Here is a 26801-nt window from a genome sequence, read left to right as displayed (position 1 = left end):
CAAACGATTGATTGAAAGATACTCCTATCAGCAAGGCTCCAGGCCTCCCTGACCCTACTGTGTCCCTCCTAACCCTCCCTCGCCTGTGCAGGTGATCTCAGAACTGACCCCATCATAGCCAACGCTATCCACCTCTGACCACTGTCGCCGGCATTGGTGGATGTGCCAATTTAGCATGAAACAAGAGGATTTCCCCAACCTCAACACAACAGAATGTGATAGTAGTCAAACTGCAAAGACCAGCACTATGTCTGAATAGCAAAGAGCGCAACTGTCAGCAAACAATGTGTAGGCTAGGGTGTGCTGAGTGGACCAAAGAAGTAGAAATGTGAAGAATTTAGCACATTAGCGATGTCACGATGTACAACAAGAATGGCAATAGCGAATGGACGACAAAAGTTGACATTTCTAAGAGGTTGTATACTAAATTTAAAAAAGAAAACACAACCTTATCCACACTAAACATTTATGTTCTGATTATGTTCTTAATTTGCTTCATAATCTTAATGTAACAATGCCAGATCATTATTTCCTCGAATCTTAAAAATAATATGTATTCTGATTGTATTCCGATCATGTCTCCAGCACTGCCTGAGGTATCTGTCTGATACTCTATATCAAAGAGGGAACTTTGATGGAGTTAAAATGAGTTTGGCCATTCTTAATGACAGTCGTATCAGCTGGACAGCCATGATGAAAATGGCATAGCTCCAAGGCACTTTATTATATAAAGTCCTGGATATTGTGTCTTAAGCCAGTTTTTCTTTTCCAAACTGATATCTCTGACAAGCATACTTTCAAACATTTTCAAGTATTTGTATGTCGAACATTAATTTGAGACTTTATCAAAATTTACATTTTCTGCATCATCTACTTATATTTGATGAATCAAGCATCCTTGAATTCTGTTGGCCTTTCTAACTACCATGCATGGGTATACCCAGCCACTGTTTTAATGACATATTATTGAACAAAACTGCTGTATTGCAAGTTAGTGGCATGACTGTTACGGATGCCTTGTACATACAGAGAAATCAGGTTTGTCATTCAATTGTCGGTCTTGAGATAGTTTACAAAATTCATGTTGTCATGCCTCTGACTGATCAAGCAGTTGTAATCATTAAAAATCAAACACTCATCTTAAGGATGCGTTGGAAGGAGCTAAAGATGAGGAATTAATTGGGAAAATGATAAGGCCAGATTTGTATTGGATTTACTCAAGCCTGTAAGGCGTTTTAGGTATTTCAGTGGAACAATTGCACAAAAAAGTGCAAACTGGTAAATCTGTAGGAATATTTCAACTCCAACTCGTTTTCGGATTGAAGATGAAGAAATAATACAGCATTCAGACAGTGACATTTTGCTTGTGCCATAACTGTGTTATATGCATAAACGGATGCAGGTGAAGTAACACGCAGTAAGTCAGCCATTCAGACATACGCATGCTTGATGTGCGTATGCCTGCCGTTAAAAATGCACTTTTATTTTTCAGCCTCCGACCCAATAATAGTGTTTTTCCTCCACAAGGAACTTTGTGTCCCTAGGCTTCCAGGAAATGTGATTTGAATACACCTCAGTACCTATTAAGGTACCCCAAAATAACCTTTTATTTCATAGTTTTGCATACTAGTTTTACTGAGCAAATCATTTGTTTTAAACAGGGTTAGCTGTTGGTACTAACATTGCATTTCATAATATCTATCTTGTGATTGGTTAGCTTTATTTTGGATCTGGGTTCATAGGTTAGCTATTTTCTAACTTCCTTTGCAAGCTTTATTTTAACAAAAAACGGATTATACTGTGTATAACTACAATCTACTAATGTACTGGATGTGCTTGATTGGTTGATACTCTATGATATGGAGGATAAAGCTTATGTATTTTTCTGTATGTTTACGTTGGAAGAGCATATTTCTGATGTAAGGAAATCATTAGCTCAAAGAAATGTCCATAGATACAGATTTTTTACACAGAATATTAAATAACTTGAATATACTGTGATTTCAACTGCTTCTCTCTGTACCCTTTCATTGGAAGAATCAGGATTTTAAAAGTTCTTAAATTACGCATCCAAATCTCTGTGCTACACATTCATAGTCGCCATGAACAGAAACAAGACACTTTGAGAAATAGAAAATTGCACACATTTGTTTGAGCCATAAATGACTCGGTCTCAACACGTTTGCACAACACATCTTGAACTGTATCCAAAAAATCGTGAAATCTTGATTAACAGCGTATTGATAACCTATTCGACCGTCTCAAATGAGCACAACCCAAGCCCCAATATTCCAACAGGGCTGATTGACACAGGGGTGACAAACTGCCTTGGGTTCAATCTTCCTTGACGGGTGACAAACACGTCATGATAATGGGCAGGTCTGATGGATGTTGACTGGCCGACAGCAGCTCGGCCCCTGATGCGTGAAATGAAGGTTTGAAAGCAGGAAGCGGCGGCGCAGGCTAGGATCAACAACACACGATGAGCCAGATAGAGAGGTCCGCTTATCACCAGGGCCCTATCTCGGCCTTTATAAACACCGCCCTGCCAGAGGGAACTCATCCAGGGCCTTGGCTCATCTAGCAGCCATCTTGTTTTTAGACACTGACGGGCTCAGTGTCTTGTAGTGGTTAAGTCCATGGTGAATCCCAGCCCCCATAAGTGGCTACAGAGTATCTTCCCCACAGCCCCTTCTGAATTTAGCCAACCACACAGTAAAAGGGTTTTTTTATAGAACACACATGATGCTATAAAATCCCTGGAAGATTGATACATTTAGAAGTTCGTAAGCCTCCTCTGAAAGTATTATTCAAAGTCTGATTCCCAATGACCTGATGGTCCCCAGTGTATTTCACTTAAGTGTTTAGGGACACAGAAATAATTTGTTAATCGACTCCACACTCCTGTGAGTGTGATACGATACTGTACTGTCATACTTGATTACATTTGAATCCCACTTTAATCAATGTACTTGCCATTTAGCTTCACTTTTATAATCTCATCTTAATACCTCTTATCTTCCCCATCCCTAACTGGCCTGCACTCTCTCGCCCTCTCCCTAAGTGGCTCGCCCAGGGACAATCCCACACCCAGTGGCCAGTCAGACTGGTCCATGGCCAACAACAGCTAGACAGGCCGACTACCCAGCACACACACACACATTAGCAGGAAGCTCACTTCATTGAGTCTGTTCACAATGATGACAAGCCGGATCCCATCATGCACACCTCAAAATAACCCTACCAACGCTGACAGACAAAAGAACATTGCGGTATACGTACAAGTTGTGGGGTAATTGCTTGCTTAAAGGAAGGATACGAATACAATTAGTTCATTTATGTCAGTCGTGTGGCAATCCAACACATCTGGACAGGACCGAGTTGTGACGTGATGAGTGCCACTTCGGTTGGGATGGACCTTCGACTGTACAAAATCGACAACAGCCTCACTGTGGTGTTGCATGGACTAGTCGACAAAAGGTAGACTTGTCCCCCTTTTGAGAAATCGGTCTTTTAAAACAAAGTAATTACTCTTTCAACTAAGACCATCCCCGGTACGTGACAGATCTACATATTCTCATTCGTGATCAATTCCTCCACCACCTCTCCTCCCACGTAGGCCTACTGTCCACTGGGCTCCACTTCCTGCCAGCGGCTCTGCTGCTTTCGTTGGCCCGGCTACGCCTGCTTACTCAGTGATGCCCAGTGCAGACAGGGGCTTGCTCATGCATACAGGATGGGGATCATTCACGTACACACAGACGGACGGACGAGCAGAGACAGACGCACGCACGCACGCACACAAACGCGCACGGGATAACGGAGCCCATCGTATCCTGTCTTCTCAGCTCGTTAATTCTGGTCCTCTGGCTGCTTTCTGCACGGGTCAAACTACAGGTGATCAGACACCTGACCGACAGATGTCCACGCTAGTCGTGTGAGTGAAGCTTTCTGCTCCCAACCGGCAGACTGATCATAATCAGCGCGTCTGATTCATAATGTTTTTATTCTTCAGTAGTGTATTCGTTAAGGGTGTTTGCATCCTAACCGTAAGGTCCTACCGTCCGTTAATTGACTAATATAGTAATAACAAAATTAACTCTTTTACAAAGTGAAAAACATCCGAGTTTAAACGCTGAGGAACTTAGTTACATGTGCTTAAGCAGATAACGCCGGACATGAGTGATACGTTCATTAAAGAAGAGACAGGAGACTGTGTCAGGTACAAAATTTAGTTAGAAAAAGCAGTTTTGGAATAAGCCAGGGCCAATGCATGACTCCACAAACTAATAGAGAGATAAACTAATAGATATGAACACAACTAACAAATTCTGAAGAGCAGAGGTACAAAGTAAAAAGGAGAAAATTAAATAAAAAAATGACTGTAGTAACGTTGGAGTACAACCACTTTCTGATCGGGAGGAAAAAACAAAAAGACCAAAATGATAAAAAATGTATTCCAGTAACAGTGATTAAAAGCTAGCTGCCATTAGTAAACGGGTGGTTGGTGTAATTAGGCATTTACTGATATATCGATATGCTATGCTATGCTATGAACAGCGCATTTACAGACAGACGTGCATTTACAGACAGACGTGCCTTCACAGACGGCATGAATAAGTGTCTGGCAGCAACTCCCAAGAACAAAACGGGAGCGCAGTTTTGAGCCATAGCCGATGACACACGTTCAGGAACAGAATACCCAAACCAACAGGCCGTGAACGCACTAGTGTGCACGCCATGGTGAAACACACACACACACACACACACACACACACACACACACACACACACACACACACACACACACACACACACACACACACACACACACACACACACACACACACACACACACACACACACACACACACACACACACACGATTATCAGAGGGCAAAGAGGAAAGAGTGAGCTGGTGGAGCGGGAGTGTCTACTGCACTTGGCAGTTCTCCCCGTGCTGTGCCTGTTCCCTCAGCGCCTCCCGGCGCTGTTCCCGCTGCTCCGGAGTCTTCCGCAGGCTCAGCGACCGGCGCTCCGGCCGGCCCGCCGGGCTGCCCGCGGGGGTTACCGCGACAACAGTCGGACTCGTCTGGGAGAGGTGCCCTGATACCTGGAAGAGGAGTTGGGAAATGAACGGGGTGGTTTTCGAGGAAGTGCTCTCTCTGCCTGAGCGGCCGGGTCACAGGGATTGCCCCCCGGGGGCCCCTAGGATTGCCCCCCGGGGGCCCCTAGGATTGCCCCCCGGGGGCCCCTAGGATTGCCCCCCGGGGGCCCCTAGACTTCCCTGATTAAACCCTGGCCCGCCTCCGTCCAGTCGACCTGCCCAGCCATGAGGCCGACCTGCCAGCCCCCTCACGCCCTCCTGCTGTGCAATTGGCTGCAGGTTAGGAGACGCAAGCTCTCGTCTGCTATGAGGCTGTGGAGTTTGTCTCTGTTGAGTTACTGACTGCATATTAGAGACTTAAGGCTGTGAGTTACTGACTGCATATTAAAGCCTGGAGGCTGTGGAGTTTGTCTCTGTTGACTTACTGACTGCATATTAGAGACTTAAGGCTGTGAGTTACTGACTGCATATTAAAGCCTGGAGGCTGTGGAGTTTGTCTCTGTTGAGTTACTGACTGCATATTAGAGATTTAAGGCTGTGAGTTACTGACTGCATATTAAAGCCTGGAGGCTGTGGAGTTTGTCTCTGTTGAGTTACTGACTGCATATTAGAGATTTAAGGCTGTGAGTTACTGACTGCATATTAAAGCCTGGAGGCTGTGGAGTTTGTCTCTGTTGAGTTACTGACTGCATATTAGAGACTTAAGGCTGTCAGTTACTGACTGCATATTAAAGCCTTGAGGCTGTGGAGTTTGTCTCTGTTGAGTTACTGACTGCATATTAGAGATTTAAGGCTGTGAGTTACTGACTGCATATTAAAGCCTGGAGGCTGTGGAGTTTGTCTCTGTTGAGTTACTGACTGCATATTAGAGACTTAAGGCTGTCAGTTACTGACTGCATATTAAAGCCTTGAGGCTGTGGAGTTTGTCTCTGTTGAGTTACTGACTGCATATTAGAGACTTAAGGCTGTCAGTTACTGACTGCATATTAAAGCCTGGAGGCTGTGGAGTTTGTCTCTGTTGAGTTACTGACTGCATATTAGAGACTTGAGGCTGTGGAGTTTGCCTTCGTTAAAGTTGTTGTAATGATTGGCTGACTCATTAATCCCCTCACTCTCCACCTCCAGCTGGTGTGTGGTGAGCGGTCTGGCGCAGATTGGCTGCCGTGCGTCACCCAAGTGGGTGATACACCCTGGGGGTGCCCCCCCATCACTGTTAAGCGTCTTTGAGTGTCTAGAAAAGTGCAATATAAATTTAAATCAATAATTATTATTATTGATTAATTAACTAATTATGATGACTAATTATTATGAGTCATTAAAGACGCTAGTGGGGGTAAACAGCCATAACTGATAGACTAACAGACAGAAGGGAGCGCTGACTGCCCCCACTGGGGGCGGTTCCAGAAGGCTCACTGCAGGACGCGGGGACGACCTCGCTGGCTTTACCGTCTGGACACTGGCTTTGTATGTTCCTATAAGTTTGTATGCTTCCTATAAAAGTGTTTTTCAAAGTGGAGGGGGCAGGGCAGCCTGGAAGGGGCTCGGAGGAGGGGGCTCAGAGACACCAGACACTCTCCTGCACATGAAGAATGACGTGAACTGTTGCCGATATCCCACGAGCAATAATACATAGACGAACCGTGAGCGTCAAGGTGGGCCATGTTCCAATACATGACTCAACGATTCATCCAGTCACAGAGTCACCCTGTCGCCCGCCACATATTGACCGTTTACACCTCAAAATGACTCAGTCATCGCTCCAGATCAATATCTCCTCACCCGCCCATCATCGACCTGACACCAGCTGTATAGAAACTCCCTTTCTCCTCAAGCAACATGTTGCTGCCCTCTGTCTCCCCCTTCTGGCCTTGAGGAGTAAGGGCAAGTTCCCTGTGTATGAACCGTCTGTTTCCTTCTGTTCAGCAGGCGTCTGCATTAGTCATCCTAGCAGACTGTATACCTGCATGTGTGACCATTGTGGTGAGAACGAGGGCGGTGAACCGTGAGCCTGTCCGGGGCCTACCTTGCTGTCGGCCACCGGGGACTGTGTCATGGTGCCGTCGGCAGCCGCGGGGGTGCGTCTGGAGGACAGCCGAGGGCTGCGGCGCTTCACGGTGGTCCTCCTAATGATGAAGGGGCTGGCCTCGCCCATTGGAATATCAGCAAAGCCTACAGAGGACCCAACCCGATTAATGACCACACACACACACACACACACACACACACACACACACACACACACACACACACACACACACACACACACACACACCTCTTTAAGGTGTACAAAATAAGTCACTTATTTTGTCACTACACAAAAATAAGTGCAGTGTAGTACATTCACAAAATCATGGCATGGGTCCTTCATAATACAAGCATCAATAATCAAGGGTATAGTTAGCAGCGTCTCCGCCATATATGGTGACAGACACAGACAGAGAGACAGACACAGACAGACAGACAGACAGACAGACAGTCAGAGTCACAGACAGTCACAGACAGAGAGACAGACACAGACAGAGAGACAGACAGAGAGACAGACACAGACAGCGAGACAGACAGAGTCACAGACAGTCAGAGAGACAGACACAGTCAGTCACAGACAGAGAGACAGACAGACACAGACAGAGACCCAGACAGACAGACAGACAGACAGAGACAGAGAGACAGACCCAGACACAGACAGAGAGACAGACACAGACAGAGTCACAGACAGTCACAGACAGAGTCACAGACACAGACAGAGAGACAGACCGAGACAGAGTCACAGACAGAGACAGACACACAGTCCACCAACACGCACCTCTCTGCACCAGCTTGGGCAGCCCCTCGGGCCTGAAGTCCTCGTCCTGTCGGCCTGCTGGTTTGGGCGTGGCGAAGCCGGCCTTGATCCTCTTGGTCAGGTTGTGCAGGGCCTCTTGGGCCATGGCGGGGGTTCGCGCTGCCGCGTCTCTGTTGGCCAGGTGGAGGCGCTTCCCCAGCGACAGGGCGCGGGCCGGGCTCGCGGGGAGCACCGGGGGCGGGGTGGCGTTCTCCGCATCGACCTCCGGGGCGACTTCCTGCTGCCTGGAGACCCTCCTGGACAGCCTCTTGGGGGGGGTGACGGCGGGTGAGGCGGGGGTGCGGCCGGCGGCGGCGTTGGTGCCGCGCTGCAGGCGGGCGCTCAGCGTCTCGTTGGCCTCCTCCAGCTTGTGGACCTGCACCATCAGGCTGCAGTACTTGTCCAGGCTCTCGTCCGCCTCCCGGCTGCGCTCCTCCAGCTCCGCCGTCACCTCCTCCAGCTCCTTCCTGGTCGTCTCCAGCTCCGCCGTCACCTCCTCCAGCTCCTTCCTGGTCGTCTCCAGCTCCGCCGTCACCTCCTCCAGCTCCTTCCTGGTCGTCTCCAGCTCCGCCGTCACCGCCCCCTGCTGCTGCTCTGCCAGGAGTCTGGCCTCCTCTCCGTGGGCAGACGCCTCGGTGCCGCTGCCAGCGCCTGTGGCAGACAGACGACCACGCGGTTACCATTAACATCCACACGATTCCACCACAATCTATTTCATTAGAGAAATCCATCTCATTGTGTGTGTGTGTGTGTGTGTGTGTGTGTGTGTGTGTGTGTGTGTGTGTGTGTGTGTGTGTGTGTGTGTGTGTGTGTGTGTGTGTGTGTGTGTGTGTGTGTGTGTGTATAGTCGTCTGTAACTTAATTATACTTCTCTAGTGACATACACTGAAGAAAGAACCTATTTGAATGCGAGAGCAGTTTGGCTGAACTAGGTTCAATACAAGCGTGTGTGTGTGTGTGTGTATCTTCTTTTTTTTACCAGAGCTCTGCACCATCGCCTCCTTCTCCTGCTGCAACTGTTTGCAGGTCTTCATCCACAGGTTCATCTTGCTGAGGGCAGAGTCCCTCCCCTTGGTGAGGGCGCAGACCTGGCCGCTTAGCTCAGACACCTGGAGGCACGGCGCTCAGTCAACGGCGTGCTCGTCAAACACATGAAAGACACGGTAGCAAAGGGCACACGCAAAAAACGCTAGGTTTGTGTGGCCTGTGCTTACCTGCTGAGTGGCCTGGGACAAGGACTGCCTGCATGTCTCCAGCTCTGCCTCCAGGGAGGAGAGGGCAGCCTGGAGATCCTGCTGTTCACCGGTGAGTCTGTCCCGCTCCGTCTCCAGGGAGGAAAGGCTCGAGCGCAGGGCTTCTTTCTCCTCCTCTAGTCGGGTCTTCTCCGCCTGCGACAGAGATAGGGCGGCGTTCGCGCTCTCCTTTTCGTTCTCCAGCGAGGTGAGGCTGGAGATGAGCTTCTCCTTCTCCTCCCCCAGGGAGGACAGCTTCGCGGACGCTCTCTGGTTCTCCTCAGCGAGCACCGACGCCTCCCCCTCCAGAGAGGAGATGGTGCCACTCAGGGCATCCCTCTCTTCAGACCACCTGCTGTCGCTCTCCTCTTCCCTCCTCACTCGCTCCGCCTCGGCCTCGGCCAAGCCGCTGTGGAGACCCCTGAGCTCCTCCTCCAGCGTGCTCACGGTGGCTTCAAGCGTCTGCCTCTCCCTGGACCACTTCTCCAGGGCCTCCGCCCGCTCTGACTCCGCCTCGCGCTCCATCCCCTCCACCACGGACCGCTGTCTCTCCTGCTCTTCCCTCCTCCCCGTCTCGGCCCTCTCCATGCCCTGCTCCAGCTCCTCCGTGGCCACCCTCAGCTCCTCTATGACCCTGCCCTTGGTCTCCAGCTCCCTCTCCATGCCTTCCTTTTCCTGCCTGAGGTGGTCAAGCTCCGCCGCCAGGGCCGACAGCCTCTCGCCCAGGGAGCTCTTCTCCTCCTCCACCTGACACGCAGGAGCCCCGGGGAAAGCATAAGATGGGAGAAGGATGTGAGACAGGTCTTCCTCAAGTGCCGATGACGACCACACCATGTACTAGATAATCGTCACCCCAGTCCCATGACAACGAGGAACAACAATGCGCATACCTTCTTCCTCTCGACCTCTAGTTCCTCGATCTCAGCTTTAGCGATCTCCGCCTGGTCAAGAAGGAAAGAACTGGTATGAGGGCCTGAGCCGCACACATCCCTGGGAATACAAGAACATGATACCGGAGCCACAGCCAAAAGGACCTGGATGGAGTACCTGGATCACAGCCTCTTCCAGACTCTGCTCCGTGCCTTCCTTCTCCCTCTCCAGGGCATCGATGCGGTCCTGCAGCGAGTCAGACTTCCTCTGGGCAGCTGAGGAAGGGATACGAAAAAGTCAGACGTAGAAGAGAAAGGCCACGTCTTCAAATAGGACCGGGAATTGCAGCTTGAGCTTGAAATGGTGGTTAGTCAAATCGAGCCAAAAGACAAAAACGGATGGAGTTCAATGCTTAGCAAAAGCCTGAGAACACGGAAAGCCTCCAACACATACACACAAAAACCACTCTGTCCTTCTCGTCACCTTTCAGCAGCTCTCCGATCTTCGTCTTCTTCCTCTCGTCCGACTCGATGCGGACCTGGAGCTTCTCGACGCCGCTCCTCATGTTCTGGACCTCGGCCTGGGTGGAGTTGAGGCGGGACGCTATCTCGCCCTTCTCCAGCAGGGAGGACTCCAGTGACTGGGTCATACGACTCAGCTCTGCCTCCAGAGCCTGTTGGAGACCCGGGGACATATGCGTTAGCTAAATCAGATAACGGTCGTCATGGAGCCGGTCTGCTGTAGTGTACATGGTGGCTACCGGGGATCAATCCCAGGACCTTTTATCTTCAGTGAAGACGTGGTCGATTTAGATTTAGGGCATTTAGCAGACGCTTTTATCTAAAGCGACTTACAATAAGTACATTTGTCATAAGAAAGTGAAACAATATATCGCTGTGGGTACAATAAGAACGTTCATGGAACCAAGTGCAAAGCACCAATGACCGCTAGGTTAACCCAATCGCCGTGTCAAACAAAGACAGCTAGGATAAGATACTACATAACTAAGTACTATAACTAAATACGACAGACAATAAGGGCGTACATCAAGTGCCAGTAGGAACCTTAACTAGCTTTATTTTTCCTAGGACTAAACGCTTGTGGCCTACCTGTATCTTGGAGGCCATGGACTCAGAGTTGTGGCAGGCCGAGCTCTGGTCCTCGCTGACCCGGTCCAGCTGGCCCAGGAGCTCCTCTCTCTGGCCCCGATGCTCACAGAGCTCCTGCTCCAACGCCTCCACCTGCCCGCGCAACTGGGCACAACATGGAAACGATGCACGGCGTCATTGGACTAGCGTTGACCCTGAGATCAGAGCATGAGACTATGCTGTTGATTTAAATGCTAGAATTAAAACGATGCCTCAGTGGATGGGTTGGCCGCCGAGCGGACCATGTACCTGTTGCTTCTCGCCGTCCAGTCTCTCCGCGTTGCTCTGCAGGGCTTCGTACTCCCTCCGGCCCGCCCTGATGTCCTCCTCCAGGATGGAGATGAGCTGTCTGGTGTCGGCGTTGGTCTTCTCCAGGCTGTGGACCTCCTCCCTCCAGCGGCCGGCGGACCGGCTCGCCTCATCCCTCTCCTCCGTGCAGGACACCAGCTCCGACCTCAGCTGGGAGCTCTGAGGGAACACGCGGATCAAACCATCACCATCCGCCTTCACTTCTTCATTCAACCCCCGACGAGAGCGAAGTGAAAACGCCCAAAGTGTCGGTAGAAACCCGACTTGATGAGTTGAGCTGGTAGAAGCCCAAGCTGAGGTCTAGATGATGTGAGCTGGAAGGCGAACTGACCTCTGTCCTGAGTGTATCGATCTGCAGCTCGAGGCCGGAGCAGGCCCTCCGCTGGCTCTCCAGGTCTCTCTCCAGGGTGCCGCGCTGCTCCTGCAGGGCCTCCAGCTCGCTCTCCATGCCCAGGATGTGCTGCTCCAGGTTGGCCTTCTCAGAGCGCACCCTCTTCAGCTCACTCTCCTGCTGGAGGAACTTCTCGTCCCAGCCACCTGGGGAGCAGGAGAGAGGTCAACCGAAAGGTCAGAGGAGAGAGGCCTTCTATGGTTCTTACTTTGAAATTCACTGAGAGGCACAGCAGTGTTTCGAGGTGCCGTGGTTTTGATCGACGAGTACCAAACCACCTCAATGGGAAGCAAAATGACTTACACACGCAGACAATACAGATGACTTGGATGGAGCACAGGATCTTTGTTGATGTTAAATTCACCTTTACTTTAATAGGTGGGAGGGCAACTGCTGAAAAAGGACTCTAGGAGCGCAACTAGGTTTCTACAACGTTCCTCATTGAACACACAAGGTGTAAAATGTGCTCATTATGGTTACCTTTGGCCATCTCCATTCCCTCCATCATCTGCATGATATCCACCAGTTGTTCTTTGGCGGTCTGCAGTTGCAGAGTTAACGCGTCCCTCTCCTCCGACAGCTGGAACACCTGGAAACAAACAGACACTTCTTTAGCAGACGCCTTGACGGTACAGATAAAGGGGGATGGGCCGCCGTTGATCCATTGGTTCGGGCCCGTATGAACCACTGGTAAGATCCGGCTGCGCTACCTGCTTCTCAAAGCCTCTGCTCTGTTGCAGGGTGAGGGTGAGCTTCCCGGCGGTGCCGCTGCCCTGGACCTCGGACGCCTGGAGCTTCAGCTCCAGCTGGTCCACTTTGCCCTGCAGCTCGGAGGACAGCTCCTCCCTCAGCGAGAGGTCAGAGGTCAGCAGGAGGACCTCGGAGCGGAGGCTCTGGAGTTCCTCTTCCAGGCGTCTCACCTCGTCCCGGCTCTGGTCCAGGTCAGCTTGAAGCTGGCGTGGTTCTGTGGGGGATGGATTAATTGAATGTTATCGGTGGGGTATGTTAGTGGTAAAGTTACAGTGCTAAAGACATTGTTAGAGGAATCTCTGCTACAAGTCTGTGTGTAGGGGTCTAAATCCAGACCACATTACAAGGCTGGGACTAGGCTACAACATCGCCCACCTGGAAAATGGTAACAAATGTTTGTTTTCCGTCTGAGCTGCTCTATTTAGTTCAGTGATCGTGCTGCATTACTGACCGGGGAGGTTCATCTCTGGGCCTTCAATCTCAAGGGGGGATGCTGAAGACGGAGCATCGATTTCAGGCTGGTGGACAGACACTTCCCCTGCCTCCTCTTGAGGAACCTACAGGAGGAAGAACACAACAAAAGACACATGTCAGCAACCAAAACACCTGCATAAAGACAGCTAATCAGTGTTGATCTGGCATTCACCACCAAACATTTGTATTTCAAACCAATGTTTGAAACACACTTCCCCAGTATGCATTAGCTTTTAAGGGTTTCAAAAGAAAGAAAAAAAAACTCACGGATGTGTTTTCTTCCCTTTGTGCAATAGATTAAAGAGCTAACAGCTGCGAGACGGTTATGCTTCCTGAACTCAAACGTAAAGAACAACGTCTATTAAAAAAGGATATGGATTCAAATCTGCTGCCTCACCCTAATCCTTCCCGTTTGACAACGTCTACGAAGAGGGACACTACTTCACACCCACCAGAAGACCAAAGAAGACTTCCTGCTTAGTAGACGGGACCCACGCTCACCTGGCCCTGGTTCATGTTCGGCGCCGGGGTGCCGCGGGCGCCGGGCTCCATCTCTTCCTCCGCGGCCGGCCCAGAGCTCTGCTGCCCCCGGCCCAGGCCCCCTCCACACGCTGTGGCCTCAGCGGAGGGGCGGTGGGCCTCCGCCGCCCCACAGCACGGCAGCTCGTCGTGGAATGACCTCCTGGATCAGCCCAGGGAGGGGAGTTCAGTTAGAGACCGATTTTTGCATGACACGTTAGCCATTAAGTGCCCATCTGAGTGCGAGAAAATTAATAAATAAATCGCAAATATGGCTAATAAATGTTCATTCAAAGATATATGGCCATTCAATGGCCAGATTAACATTTGATATCTCCGGTTGTCCCTCAGGTTGTGGTGGGCTTCTGGTCATCGTACCTGGCGGCGTCGGCAGGCCGGTTTGGCGGTTCATCCTGGTCTGCATCCGGAGCAGCCATGGTGTAGGTCTGCTCTGCAGGTGCTTCCATACTGGACTCCATTTCATCAGGCTGGCAAGAAGCTGCAACCAGGGAAGGAAAAAAATACATTAAAAACAATATTTTAAAAAAAGACAGTCGCATCGTCTAACAATTCTACCAAAATGTTTGGACCCACACTCACCGGGTTGAGTGTCTCTAACCACCAGCTGGTCAGCGGCCGATGGAGAGGCTGTGTGCATGCAGCTGGGACTCCCCTGGGTCTCAGAGAGCTGCTGGATGACCCCGTGCTGTTGCTCCACCTTCTCCAGTAGAGCAGCATACTGCTCTTTGAACAGCACCAGTTCCTTCTGCAGCCCAGATGTCTTCTCGTGCAGCTCTGCCTGTGCAGACTCAAACTGCCTGCCTCTAGGATAGCACAGCACAACACCCATGGACCACGGTCAGCACTGATGTGAAGAGCTCACGATAAATAAGAAACATTTAAGAAAATAACATTTTTTACATTCTCCCCCCCCCCTCGAATGAATGCAAGTCTTACAATAAAAAAACAGATTCACCCGCCGAGTAACAAAACGAGTAGACGAACGGTTGTCAATAAAATATACAAATATACATACAGAGATACCTCTAATTATACTAGATGGTAGTAAACTAAATAAGCACCTCTCATCGCTTGTCTTCTGGTTGATCTGGTCGTGACTCTCAATCTTCTCCTTGAGCTCCTGGTTCTCCTCCGCCAAGAGCCGGACAGAGTCACAGAGCTGCCGATACTCTTCGTTTGCAGGGGTCGTTAGCTGTGCAGAATTCATGCTAGCGTGTAATTGGAGTTTCTCCTCGGTAAGAAGGTCGAGACTGGTTTGCAGTTGGATTTTGTCCCCGGTCAGCAGCCTTATGTCCCCGGTCAGCAGTCTTAGGTCGCTCTCCAACTGAAGCCGCTCTTCTGCCAGTCGGTTCAAGCTGGTCTCCAACTCGCCTTTCTCATGAGATACCTTGGTCAGCTCAGCCTGAATCTGTGCTTTGTCCTCGTTCAGTTTCGCTTCTGCCTCAACCTTTTCTTCAGTTAACTGATGCAGTTTAGCTTCTGCCAAAACCCTTTCTTCGGTGACCTGTTGAAGTTTAGAATCTATTTCAATATTTTTTTCGGTGACCTGTTGAAGTAAAGCTTCTGCCCCAAGCTTTTCTTCAGTCAACTGTTGCAGTTTAGCTTCTGCCTCAACCTTTTCTTCTGAAAACTGTTGCAGTTCGGCTGCCCTTTCCTCATCTGCTTCAGTCAACTGTTGAAGTTTGGCATCCATTTGAATATTATCTTCAGTGGCACGTTGAAGTTCTTGTTCCATTTCAGTATTTTCTTTGGTTACCTGTACAAATTGATCCTTTCTATCTTCATTTTCTTCCCTTAAAATGTTATAAGATTCCAGTAACCGTTGGTTTGACGCATCAGCCTGACTCAAAAGCCTGTCTGAGATTTTCCTCTCCTTGTTGAGCATGTGCATTTCAGCTTCTAGCCTAGCCGTCTCTTCCACCATCTGCTGATAGGCAACATGTAGCTGGCCATACTCTTCATTGACCCTGTTCAAATAAGAACGAGCCGCCTGGAACGATCTCACCAACGGTGCAAACCTGTTCTCAAGCAAAGAGGAGTTGGTCCCCAGCTCCTCGTTTTGTGCTTCTAAAACACTGATATCCTCAACCGGCATTTCTGTCTCTTTGTTAACTATTTTGGACAAGATCTCGGATTTCTCTAATTGCTGAAAGCAATTGCTCAATAGGACGGACACGTCCTCGTTCGTGTACAGGCTGCCGTCGCTCCACTCCAGTAGATGCTCCCGGGCCGTCTCGTACTGGCTCTCCAGCGTGGCGTCGCTGGACTGTACCTCCTCCAGACGGGTCTCCAGCACAGACACCTGAAAGTCCCATTGAAGATGATCGTAAAATTGTTTGATGGAGAAACATCAAAAAAAAAAAAGATAATAATAAAAAAAAGCAATATAACAGAAGGCATTAAACGGGCAGAAAGCCTGTGTTTGAAGTCCCAGCTCATCAGGTGTCTGACCTGAGCTTGACTGTCCTCCAGCCTGACTTCCAGGTCAGTCTTCTGGCTCTCCATTAGAGCAATGGTTCCTTTCAGCTCCTCCAGCTGACTGTCGAAGGAGGACCTGGCCGTCTCTGTGTCCTCCAGGTCCATCTGCAGCATCTCCATCTGCACCTGCACGTGAAGCAACATTAACAAAACATTAGTCCAGTATTGGAAAACAGCCCTTTAACAGTTTGCCAATTTTTCTACCTCAGCTTTGAACCAAGAGGAGGGAACAACAATGGAAACCAATGTATTCATTCATTGAAATTAACATCACTTTGCGGCTGAAACGATCATACCTTGATTTTATTCATGGCGACCGTCTTCTCCTTCAGGGAGTCCGAGGCTTTGGCGTGTTCCGCCTCGGCGCGGTTCAGCCTCTCCTTGAGGCCCTTGACGGCGCCGTCTCGCTCCTCCAGCCCGGCGGACGCCGCCGACAGGCTGCGCTTCATGTTGGCCACCTGCTCCTGGCGAGCAGACAGCTCCTCCGTCGCCGCTCGCTCGGTCCCCCTGGAAGCCTCCAGCTGCTCCTTGAGGGCCTTCTGCTTGTGGAGGAAGCCCTCCATCTCCCGCACGTGGTCCTCCTCCTGCCTGGTCCTGCCCTCGGAGAGCTCCCGGACCTGGGTCTCCAGGGGCCCGAGGAGGCCGGCGCTCTCGGCCAGGCTTCTCTCCAGCCTGGCGGCGTTCTCGGCGCAGGGGGCGTGGCTCTCCTGCGCGGCCTCCAGAGCGTTCTTCAGAGAGCCGCAGGACCCCTTGGCCGCCTCTAGCTCGGCCTTCAACGCGGGCAGCTGCTCCGCCAGCGCTTTGCTTCTGGTCACCTCCTCCGACAGGGCGGTCACCTGAGCCCGCAGCCCGTTGCTTTCCTCTGCGCGAGTGTGCCGTAGGTTCTGAAACCAGATTTAAAAAAAAATAAATCAAGATAGTTACAGCCAAAGGTATGAGGTTTACAGGATGATGCAAAATAGAAGTAACATAGATATATGGGCAAACATTGTAGAAATCGACAAAGGCTGATGCAGTGTTCCAATACATACATGAGACGAGGTTGAACGGGCTAAAAACCGTCCATGCTTACCTCTGCTTCTGCCTTCACTTCCACAGCCTTGGCTTCCAAAGCAGCCGTTTGTTCCTCCAGCACTGTGATCTTATGCTCCGCGTCTTGGAGCAGTGTCTCCTTGTCTTCTGCTTGGCTCTGCAGGGCTTTGACCTCCTGCTTGGTCTGTTTGAGAGCTTCTGACGTAGCGTTCAGGGCCTGCTTCTGCTCCTCCTCCACGGCCGACAGAGTGGCGATCTGACCCTGGAGCCCGGCTCCAAGGCTCTTCTGGATCTTCAAGGCAGATTGCAGAGACGAGATCTGGAGTGACAAACGGAAGGACTTGATGAAGGAAGAAACTCAGGATGCAGCCGAGTCAAAACAGATGCTGTAGACTGAATATCAAATGCTAATCTTGTCAAAAATAAGAATCAATCTAATCTGACAATTAATCACATTACAATTAACACTGCAAATAAAATAGATGCATCAGTGAGCAGGTTTAGTACGAACCTTATCCTCAGAGAGCATCAGGTCCTGTTGGATCTTGATCAGCTCCAGTTTAGCCTGTTCAGCCTCCTCGGCCTTCGTCGCCACAGTCTCCTCACACTGACTCTGCATGGCAATCTTCTCTTCCATTAACCTGAGCGGAGATAAAAAAGGGAGATTAACAATGGAAGACCCGAGTCTGCTGGACTCTACTCTTGCTACAACCCTAAAAGTAAAAGCACATCCAGAGTTGTTTTTAAAATCATGGTTGCAATTTAAAAAGGGCTCCATTTGAAATGGTCTTAATTGACCCGACAGAAAGTGCCTCATCTCCTCGTTGAACTGGGCCTTATCCAATGAGGAAGACGACGCCTCGTACAAAACACACAGCGGTCGGCCGCCCCACCTGCGGTGCTGGACGTCCTGCTGCTCGCTGGCCAGGGCCAGGCTGTCTCGCAGCTGGCTGATCTCGGCCTGGCCCAGCTCCAGCATCTGCTCCTTGGACAGGAGCAGGTCGCAGGTGGTCTGGTGCTGGTCCTGGAGCTGGGAGTGGGACCGCTCCGCCTGGGCGGCCTCCCGCTGCAGCCGCGTCTCCAGCGCCCTCACCTGGCCCGGAGACATCATCAGTGGAGCGCACACAGACATGCTCTGCACTGCTACGGCTAATAAGAACCTGAATATGTTATAGTGTTAAGATCATTTTCCATGGGTGCCCTAAAGGAAGTGCAATTTGGATAGTTGCTATGCCAGTTTTATAGAGCGTTGATTTCTCCTTCTAGTGAAGGTTGTTTTTCGAGGGTCCAACTACTCCTAAACAACTATAGCTGCAATAGCAAGCAAAGGGATACAAAGGCTCTCTTTCCTTTTTAAAACACCAAAGAAAAAATAAACGAAAGGTGAATTGAACCCACCTGTTCCTGGAGCAGTGCTACCTGGACACCGATGTTGTCCAGGTCTTTGGCGTGTTTCTGTCCCGCCTCAGAGAGCTGGCCCTGGGCGTCTTGGTACTGCCGCTCCCTCACCTCCAGCTCGGTGCTCTTGTTGAGGAGCTCCCCCTTCAGGGAGTCAACCTGGGCCGACAGGCCGGCGCGCTGCGCCTCCCCCGCGCTCAGCTGGCTCTGGAACACGGGGGTTTCCCACCTCGGTTAATATCGCTCAAGAGCCATGGATGTCAGTCAGGCCTCACGTGCGCGCGCGGGGGGGGGGGGGGGGGGGGGGTACGTACCTTCAGCTCGTCGTGGTCCTTGTTCAGCTGGGAGATGGTGCTCTCCAGGCCGCTGATCTTCTCACAGAGGCCACCCTGCACGGCCTCCGTCTGGTCGATCAGGGCCTCCTTCTCGGCCTTCCACGCCAGCAGAGCCTGGTGCTCCAGCCGCTGCTCGGTGCACTCCCGCTGGCTGGAGGCCAGGCTGGCACCCAGCGCCTGGCCCTCTTTCTCCAGGACGGCCAGCCGGTGGCTCAGCTGCTCCGTCTCCTGCTTCTGTTTCTGGAGTTCGCTCTGAGAGCTGGGTTCAAACAGGGACAGGATGAGAACACAGAAAACACATTTTGTGACTTTATGTGCCGTATCAAAATATCATTTTATATTTAATAAAAAGCATGATTTATATAGAAATGAGACAACGCATAACGACTGCATGATATGATACGCTTCTTTTTGTCTCTATGCGTCTGGTTCAAGTCCCTCTCTCCATTGACAGAGAGACAACGCCTACCTGTTGGTTTTGGCCTCAGCATCTGAGAGAGTCTTCCTCAGGTTGTCCAGCTCCTTGCTGGAGGACTGAGTCTGCTGCTCCAGCTTACATTTCAGCCCCTTCACCTCCTCAGTCTGTGCCTCCCATTTAGCTGGAGATCACACACACACACACACACACGAGTCTTTTTGAAGGTGCTTTCATACCAAGTGACATGCAGTGAGTTGAGATACAGGCCATAAAAGGAGCAGGTACAGACGTTTGGCTCTGTCACTGATGGCTACAGGTAGGTTGTGGATATTTTGGTGATCGAACCCTGTGCCTTTCAGCTGGGAGTAGAACACCCAAGCTACTAGGGCTGGGTAAAAATATCAATTCATCAATGCAATGCAATTTATCTGTTCTCGATTCAATTTTGATTCAGAACTTCTTTGAAATTGATTATTTCCATAAGAAAAAAGAAAAAAAAAGAAAAAAGAAGCATACTCAGTCATTGTAATCTAGAAGCGATTATTCCTAAATGTACATGCCCTTTTACATTTGTCCATGTTATGATTATTACTTTTATGCTGCAAGTTTAGCTCAGGAACAATATGGTGTATTTCTTTTTTGCTAGTTAAAGCACAATGAACCGGTTAATTCATTTTGAAATGGTTAATTCTAAATAATATTTAGGTATTTTCATCATCTAGACGTATTATTGAATCGATATCGAAGCAATTGGATCAATATCGAAATCAAAATCAAATCGAATGAAGACCTAAAGAATCGAATTGAATTGTGAGGTACCTGGCAATACCCAGCCCTACAAGTTACTACACACCATCCGACCCCCGGCTATTAGGTAGCAGATAAGCAGTGGATGTGCTGAGAGAGCCCCCCCACCACGCTCACCTTTCATGTCGTCCAGCAGTCCTTGGGTGCGCTTGAAGCTCTGCTCCGAGCTCTTCTTCTCCTCCTCCAGCTGAGCCAGCCGCCTGCTGCCCTGGTCCAGCTGAACTGACACGCTGTTCTTCTCCTTGAGCAGCTCCTGGGAAGCAGAGAGCACACGAGAGCCTCTTTAGCTATCTCACCATTTGATTTTAGATGATTGGGGTTACGATTCGATTCAAAGCGATTCCCGATTCAAAATCGATTCAGTACATAGGAGGTTCTTATTTCAGGATCTACTCGTCCACCTTATAAGCCTTATACAACCTTCTTATGGCATGAAAGAAGAGTACAGTGTGTTTAAGATTGTCGTTTTTAGATTATGATAAACCATAAAAGATAAACTGATTGCAATAGTGAAAACACAATACAAAAATTGATATTTGAATCGATGCAGAATCAAAGAAGATAAGAATAACAATTCTTACGTGAATACATTTTTCCTTACACCACTGGTATCTGAACAGTCAGCACTTTGAACATTCCAGACAATCAGTGTCATATAATACCGGATAATGCAAACTAATTACTTTTAAAGATCTGCAGGATGAATAACAATAACAGCCATTTAGAGGACACTTTAATCCTAAATAGATCTAGGGTAAAGCTATATGTCGATCTGCTCACCTCCATCTTCTTGCGGAGGTCCTGCTCCTTGCTCTGGCTGGTCTGGAGTCCTTGTTCGGACCTCAGCAGCTTCTGTCTGTGCTCCTCCACGTCCCGCTGCATCTGACTCTTCTGGTGGCCCACCTGAATAGAGCAGAGACGGTTTACTAGGAGACATAGATACAATTATTTCGTGGGCAAGACCTTTTTCTTAGGTCATAATTAAGATTGAGTGAAGTAGAGGTAATGCGAGAGGAAGATGACAACAAAAGGTTTGAGGTGGTTGAAGACCACGCTCTGCGGAACAGAGAAGAACAGAAAAACAAGATAGGAATATAGCATTGGAGAGAAAAAAGGAGGAGTTTTGAACCTTCTCCATTTCAGCCTCTAGCATGTTGTGGTCCTTCTTGGCCTGTTGGATCTCCTGGGTCAGCTTGGATTTGGTCTGGTTCAGTGTCTGTTCCAATGCATGCTTGGAACTCTGCAGTTGTGCTAGCTCCTGGAGAGACGCACATGATTTCATACGTTTTAAAACCAAGCACAAATGATGACACAATATCATAACTGAAGTGGAATCACATTTCACTTCATGGCTAATGCAAAGAAAGCTTGAAAACCTTCAACGTGTACCCTTTATCAATACAACTGGTCTTAAAGCAACATGTTATTTAGGTGCAGAGGATTGTCTTTGTGTATAGAGATAATTTGCAACAAATAGTAGCATTTGTTGAGGATTGTATTATTTGTTAGATATGGTCTTGCCTCATTCCATTTCCCCCTCCCTGCCAAAGCCCCTTCTCTGACCCCCACTTTTAGCAAATTTCACCGCCGTCCTGCTCTCATCCTCCTCCGTTCCGGTCGTCTCTAACCCACTGAGGTGTTTCCATTAAAAGAAACAATCCTTCCCTTATCTCACTGCCCAACAACAACAAACAGGCCTTTGCTTCCTGCTCATCCTGTTCTCATCCTCCTCCAGTCCTCTGTCTCCAACATCAAATGGCCCTTCTTATTTCTCAACCCAACAACACATCCCTCTCCCCCCACCCCTTCTTCACACGGGACTGAAGAAGCCAACTTCTTCGCATGGCTTCTCACCTTCTGATTGGTCCTTTCCTGGTCCTTGATCTTTTGCTCCAGGGCACGTTTGCAGCTCTCAGCATTGTGCCTCTGGCAACCCATCTCCTCCGTGACCTGCTTCAGCTTCAGCTCCAGAGACGAGCACTATGGGGGAGCAAGACGGACGTGCTGTCAGCTTGGAGATCAGAAGGCGGTGGGGAGCATCTCCCATTCAGGTTTACAAGCCATCTCCTTTCAGACATTTTTAAACCTAATTAAGATTGCCATCGAAAGGTTATTTGATGTCAGTGTGCCATATAGGCCGCATAGCCCTGCAAGGCCACCACCGGTTAAGCCTAAGTCCTAATTTCAAATTAAACAAGTATACAATATAACTTGCATCTAACTATGTGATCAGTAACACATGAAGAACACCATACCTTGTCCTCAGACTGCTGGTGTTTGGCTGAAGCCTGGGTGAGTTCATGGCGGGTCTTCGCCAGATCCCGGTCCCGATCCACCAGCTCTCTGCGGCTCTGGTCCAGTTGGATCTGCAGCTCCTGGAGCCGGGAGCTCTGACCACGGATCTCCTTTTCCTGGGAGGCTAGATTCCTCTCCAGCTCGGACATGCGGCCACGCAGCTCTGGTGGAGTGGCAGAGAGGAGAGTACTGTAGCACTGACACGGACGCAAGAAACTACTGGACAAGTGGCTCAGTCAGGACTTGCGAGATCGACCAAGCACAAACCAACCCAACACAGTAACAGGACCATCTAAGGTTATCGACATCATTAGGATAAAATTTGTGACAATCATTGGTCATTGGCTAAAATTTGTGACAATTGACAAACCACATCTGCGATACAATGGATTGAGGAATGACTGTAACCTAATTACCTTGGTTTAGAGCCTTCAGTTGCTTCATCTGGTCGGAGGAACCAGCCGGACTCTGTGCCACAGCGGATGAGCTCATTCGCTGGCTAGGTTTGATTGGCGTCTCATCATGTGCATCCCAAAGGGAAGGCCCGCCCCCGCCGCATCTCTTTATGGGCGTATCCATAGAAACCTGGGACTGCCGGCTCTGGGGTTGGTCCGACTTCTGCCATGGGAATATGGAGGAGCCAGCCTGCTGACGGGCAGCTATGTCTTTGTGAGTGACGGTGGTTGAGGACTGATTCAACATCTGGTGGAGGGAGTGAACAAAATAAGTATAACAATATTAAACATACTATAGTGAGGGCTGTAACATCGTGCAGACAGCACACCTCACAAAAGATAAAAGGGAACAGATGTCATCAGTGGTGCTCACCTTAACCTGTAGCAATTTGAGTTCAGTTTCCAGCCTCTTCCTCTCGTCCACCTCCTGGCTGTATTTCCCCTGGAGCTCCTCCAGCCTGTTGTCTAGTTCACACAGAGAGAGTTCAACTGGATTACTGGACGGGGCCCAAGATGGAAAACCACCGATAACCAAACAAATGGTGAGCAGTGATCACACTGGTCCACAGCGGGAAACAGCATGGACGGTACCTTGCTGTCTGTATCCTGGTGTGGCGCTTGTTGCAGGAAAACTCTTCAAAGGAGTAGCATACGCCTGCAGCTCAGAGCACGATGACGACGACAGCGAAGACGAGGAACGATCCGACTCATTCTTGTACCTGGCCAGGGGAGAGGGTTTATGATTATTAACATAAATCCTAACCATCTCCTAGAGTGAAATCCTTTTTAAAAAATGTGCCAAAAAGATTTTTAAATCTGTAAAGATTGAAACACAGCAGTCAATTCTAATTAACGTTAAATAAAAACCAATGAGTCCTTTGTCTCGATTTTACGAAAACATTTACATTTAGGAGACGCTTTTATCCAAAGCAACCAACAATAAGTACATTTGTAAGAAGACCCATTTAATGTAGGCATATATATTTTACAGGTCATAGGCATGGAAATTTTTTTTATCAAACAGGTCATACGCACTTTTTGAGCTCCTGTTCCAGTCGTTCTATGGTTCTCTTGGAGGTGCTGAGCTGGCCATCCAGGTAGCTAACCTAGGTTGAGAAGACATGGTTTAGCCATGAAGGAGGAAACATTAGCTTTCTTCAAGCAAGCTTCCCTTACCCACCCCTCTTTGTTTGGCTGTGAGTAATACACAAGGGAACATGAAATCTGACCCACCTCCGGAATAGTGTAGGCCAGTAGCCTACCACAAATTATACAAGTCTAAGCTGCATAGTTAATATATCAAATACAATCACCTGCCAGTACTGCTTTTGTGAAAGTCATAATAATGTTGAAGGTAGCCAGCCCATTTCCTTAGCCAGAGCAATTCAATGCCCTCAGATGTATTCTGCATGTAAGGGAAGGGGGACCAAAAAAGATGTGACATTGCTTATAGATGTTTTGGTGATGGCCAACCTGCTGCTCCTTGATCCCAAGGTCATGGACCACTTTCTGCCGGGACTTCTCCAAAGAGTCACATGACTCCAGCAGCGTCTGGTTCTCTCTTTTCAGATGAGACGCATCGCTTCGCTCACTGTCCACCTGTAGAGAGGAAGAGGGATATGAGGCTTTCCCTGGTACAACAAACTACAACTCTCTGATAAGACTCTTGTGATTAGGGAGCTTGTGAAAATAATGAAAAGTAAGTGAAATTAGAATGAGTGAAAAATATACATTTTACATGCGTTTAAAACCCCACATTGGTTGGAATACTATTTATTTTGGTTTTGAGTCGTCGTCGTACCATTTGTTTTTTTGTACGATCTCGGAGCACCACTAGAATCGCTGATACAACCTTTACTTTTCAAGACTTATTTTCCGCACAATTAGTTTAACGTCAGTGTTTCACCCAGAAAATGTCTAAGTTAAGGTGGTCAAAGAGGGGGGGGGGGGGGGTTGGTTTGTCTCATGGCCCTGCGGTCTTCGGTGAGGGTTTCAGTTCGAACGACTATTGTTTTGAACAGTTGATCCAGACCTTCATACAACAGTGGTTCTGAGCGAGTAATTTGATTAGACAAGAGACATTCCATGAGCTCTGCAGGAGCGCCAATATGAGCGTCCAACATCACTCGGACTGTAAACTGACATAAACCTTGGACCAAACCTGAACCAGCTTTGCGCCTAGCCTAAAGATGGATATATTCCAAAATATATCATTTGATTTGATGCACAATCGAGACTCCAGATTATGTGCATGACACTAAGCCAATATGAATTCAAATGTGGCCTTAAAACGGCAGCCAATGTTGAGCTAAAGTTTTCGTGTTCACTCTCGTTGGAGTTCATGTGTATGGTGTTTGCTTTATATGTTGCTTGGCAACAGTCCCTAAGTGGGGATCTATTTTTGTTGGCGGAAGCAATTTCATTCGTTTACATGATTAAATAAACAAACAAATCACAATCTATTGTCAGTTAGTATTGTTAAAAGTACATTTTACTAGTATAACTGTTGCATAAAAGCAATATCACACTCGGGGTCGCAATGTTGTTGCTCTATATCAGCGCTGCTGTGGATGCAGCGCTGATATAGAGCGACAACATTGCTCCCTCTCATGCGATATTGCTTAATTATTACACGGGTCTTTTCAATGCCGTTCCGTTCACTTGCATGGGCTCTTCACAAGAGCCCATGCAAGCGGTGCACCGTTGCTAAGTATAATTGACCGCTGTCAATTATACTTAAATTATTCCAGATTATGTGTGTGTCACTTCGCAAGTAGTTCGGTAACTAGTCAACCCCAGCGTTCCCTACGGGAGTTTTGTACTTTGTTAATGCAAAAAATAATAATCTATATTTTTAAATGATTATTATTATTGTTTTACACATTGGTGGTTAAGGCGGCCGCCTTAACCATACAGTGCAGGGGGAAACACTGAACGTTATGGTGGCCACTCACAATGAGGGGCTCCTCAAACACCAACCTTTTGCTTCTGTTTTTGCAGGGCAGCTTCCAGTGAGTCCATCTGAAACTGTTTCTGAGTCCTCTCCTTCTTCAGTTTGTCTAGCTGGCCCTCTATCTCCAGGATCTTCTGCAGGGCTTTCGCTGGAAGGCCATCCTTCCACTCCTCTACTGCCCAGCTCATGTCGCACAACCTGGCCAAGTCATGGAAACTTTAAAATCGGAGGACCCAGTGCGGAACATTTTATTCAATCATAGGAAGGCATGTAGCTCAGGAGGTAGGGCGGGTTGGCTGGTCCTCCTAGATGAGTGTCGGAGTGTTTGTATCCGAGCAAGGCACTAGTTAGCAGCATATAAAATCGATCGGGCGGCGAATTGCATTGCGTATCCGACACCCCGACGGAGAACTTCGAAGGCTAGTCGGATTACGAATTAGGTTAATAATAGGTAGATGCAAATGTTAATATTGTAAAGCGCTTTCGGTGGCCACTGGTTACAACAAAACGCTTTATAAAAATGCAGTCCATTAACCGTCAGGCTCACTGAACATCAAGTAAATATCGACTTTTCGACGTAAATAACGTTTTCTTTGACCAAACATTGTAAACAGATAGTGGTATGCGCATGACTTTTAAAAAATATACACATAAAAGCGATTATCGAATACATTTCTAACACCCTAACATCGTTTTGGTCTTTGCTATTCGTAAAACGGAGTAAACACTTACTTTTCAGCAGGCCGACCCGTCAATACAGGACACAATTTAACGAGTCAAAAATTTCAAACTCCACCAAAATGGAGTAATTCAAACAGCTTCGCTGGTATTGGCTAACTCTGATGACGTCAATGAGACAATAGCTCTGATTGGTTAGCATTGTATGCCTCGGTTTTTTTCCTCCATGGCTGGATCGCATGGTTCCTCCCCTAAGGTTCCTCCCCCTGTAACCGACACGCTGCTTTCACACCGCCGCGCGGCAACTCGC

The 26801-nt window shown here is 48.8% G+C and overlaps 1 protein-coding gene across 1 annotated transcript; it reads right to left on the bottom strand.

Moving 5' to 3' along the window:
- Positions 1 to 4218: 4218 nt before the first annotated feature.
- On the bottom strand, positions 4219 to 26599 carry cenpf (centromere protein F). The gene is made up of 38 exons (XM_079736615.1): positions 26546 to 26599; positions 25840 to 26011; positions 24334 to 24459; positions 23896 to 23966; positions 23452 to 23579; positions 23234 to 23325; positions 22822 to 23107; positions 22366 to 22568; positions 21965 to 22090; positions 21240 to 21368; positions 20891 to 21013; positions 20228 to 20363; positions 19355 to 19484; positions 18865 to 19144; positions 18551 to 18757; positions 18046 to 18245; positions 17664 to 17793; positions 17193 to 17471; positions 16417 to 17004; positions 16094 to 16246; positions 14704 to 15944; positions 14222 to 14445; positions 14000 to 14120; positions 13604 to 13784; positions 13080 to 13185; positions 12589 to 12842; positions 12359 to 12467; positions 11819 to 12024; positions 11428 to 11646; positions 11140 to 11283; positions 10514 to 10703; positions 10208 to 10305; positions 10051 to 10101; positions 9143 to 9907; positions 8908 to 9037; positions 7911 to 8579; positions 7131 to 7276; positions 4219 to 5113 (listed from the first exon to the last, which is right to left on the bottom strand). Exons 2-38 carry the CDS (start codon positions 25999 to 26001, stop codon positions 4934 to 4936), a joined length of 8583 nt encoding a protein of 2860 aa, XP_079592741.1. The 5' UTR covers positions 26002 to 26011; positions 26546 to 26599; the 3' UTR covers positions 4219 to 4933.
- Between the last annotated feature and the right edge of the window lie 202 nt (positions 26600 to 26801).

The sequence above is a fragment of the Pollachius pollachius genome, assembly GCF_949987615.1.
Source record: "Pollachius pollachius genome assembly, chromosome: 5".
Taxonomy (NCBI): Eukaryota; Metazoa; Chordata; class Actinopteri; order Gadiformes; family Gadidae; genus Pollachius; species Pollachius pollachius.
This window is presented reverse-complemented; position numbering and strand designations above follow the sequence as displayed.

What these genes read in the sequence shown, in the direction of transcription:
- cenpf (XM_079736615.1), bottom strand. Translation starts at nt 26,001, where the DNA reads ATGAGCTGGGCAGTAGAGGAGTGGAAGGATGGCCTTCCAGCGAAAGCC. An exon ending in CTGGAACAGGAGCTCAAAAA is followed by an intron (nt 23,580 to 23,895) that starts GTGCGTATGACC and finishes TCCCCTGGCCAG; the next exon opens with GTACAAGAATGAGTCGGATC. An exon ending in GCTGAGGCCAAAACCAACAG is followed by an intron (nt 19,145 to 19,354) that starts GTAGGCGTTGTC and finishes GTTTGAACCCAG; the next exon opens with CTCTCAGAGCGAACTCCAGA.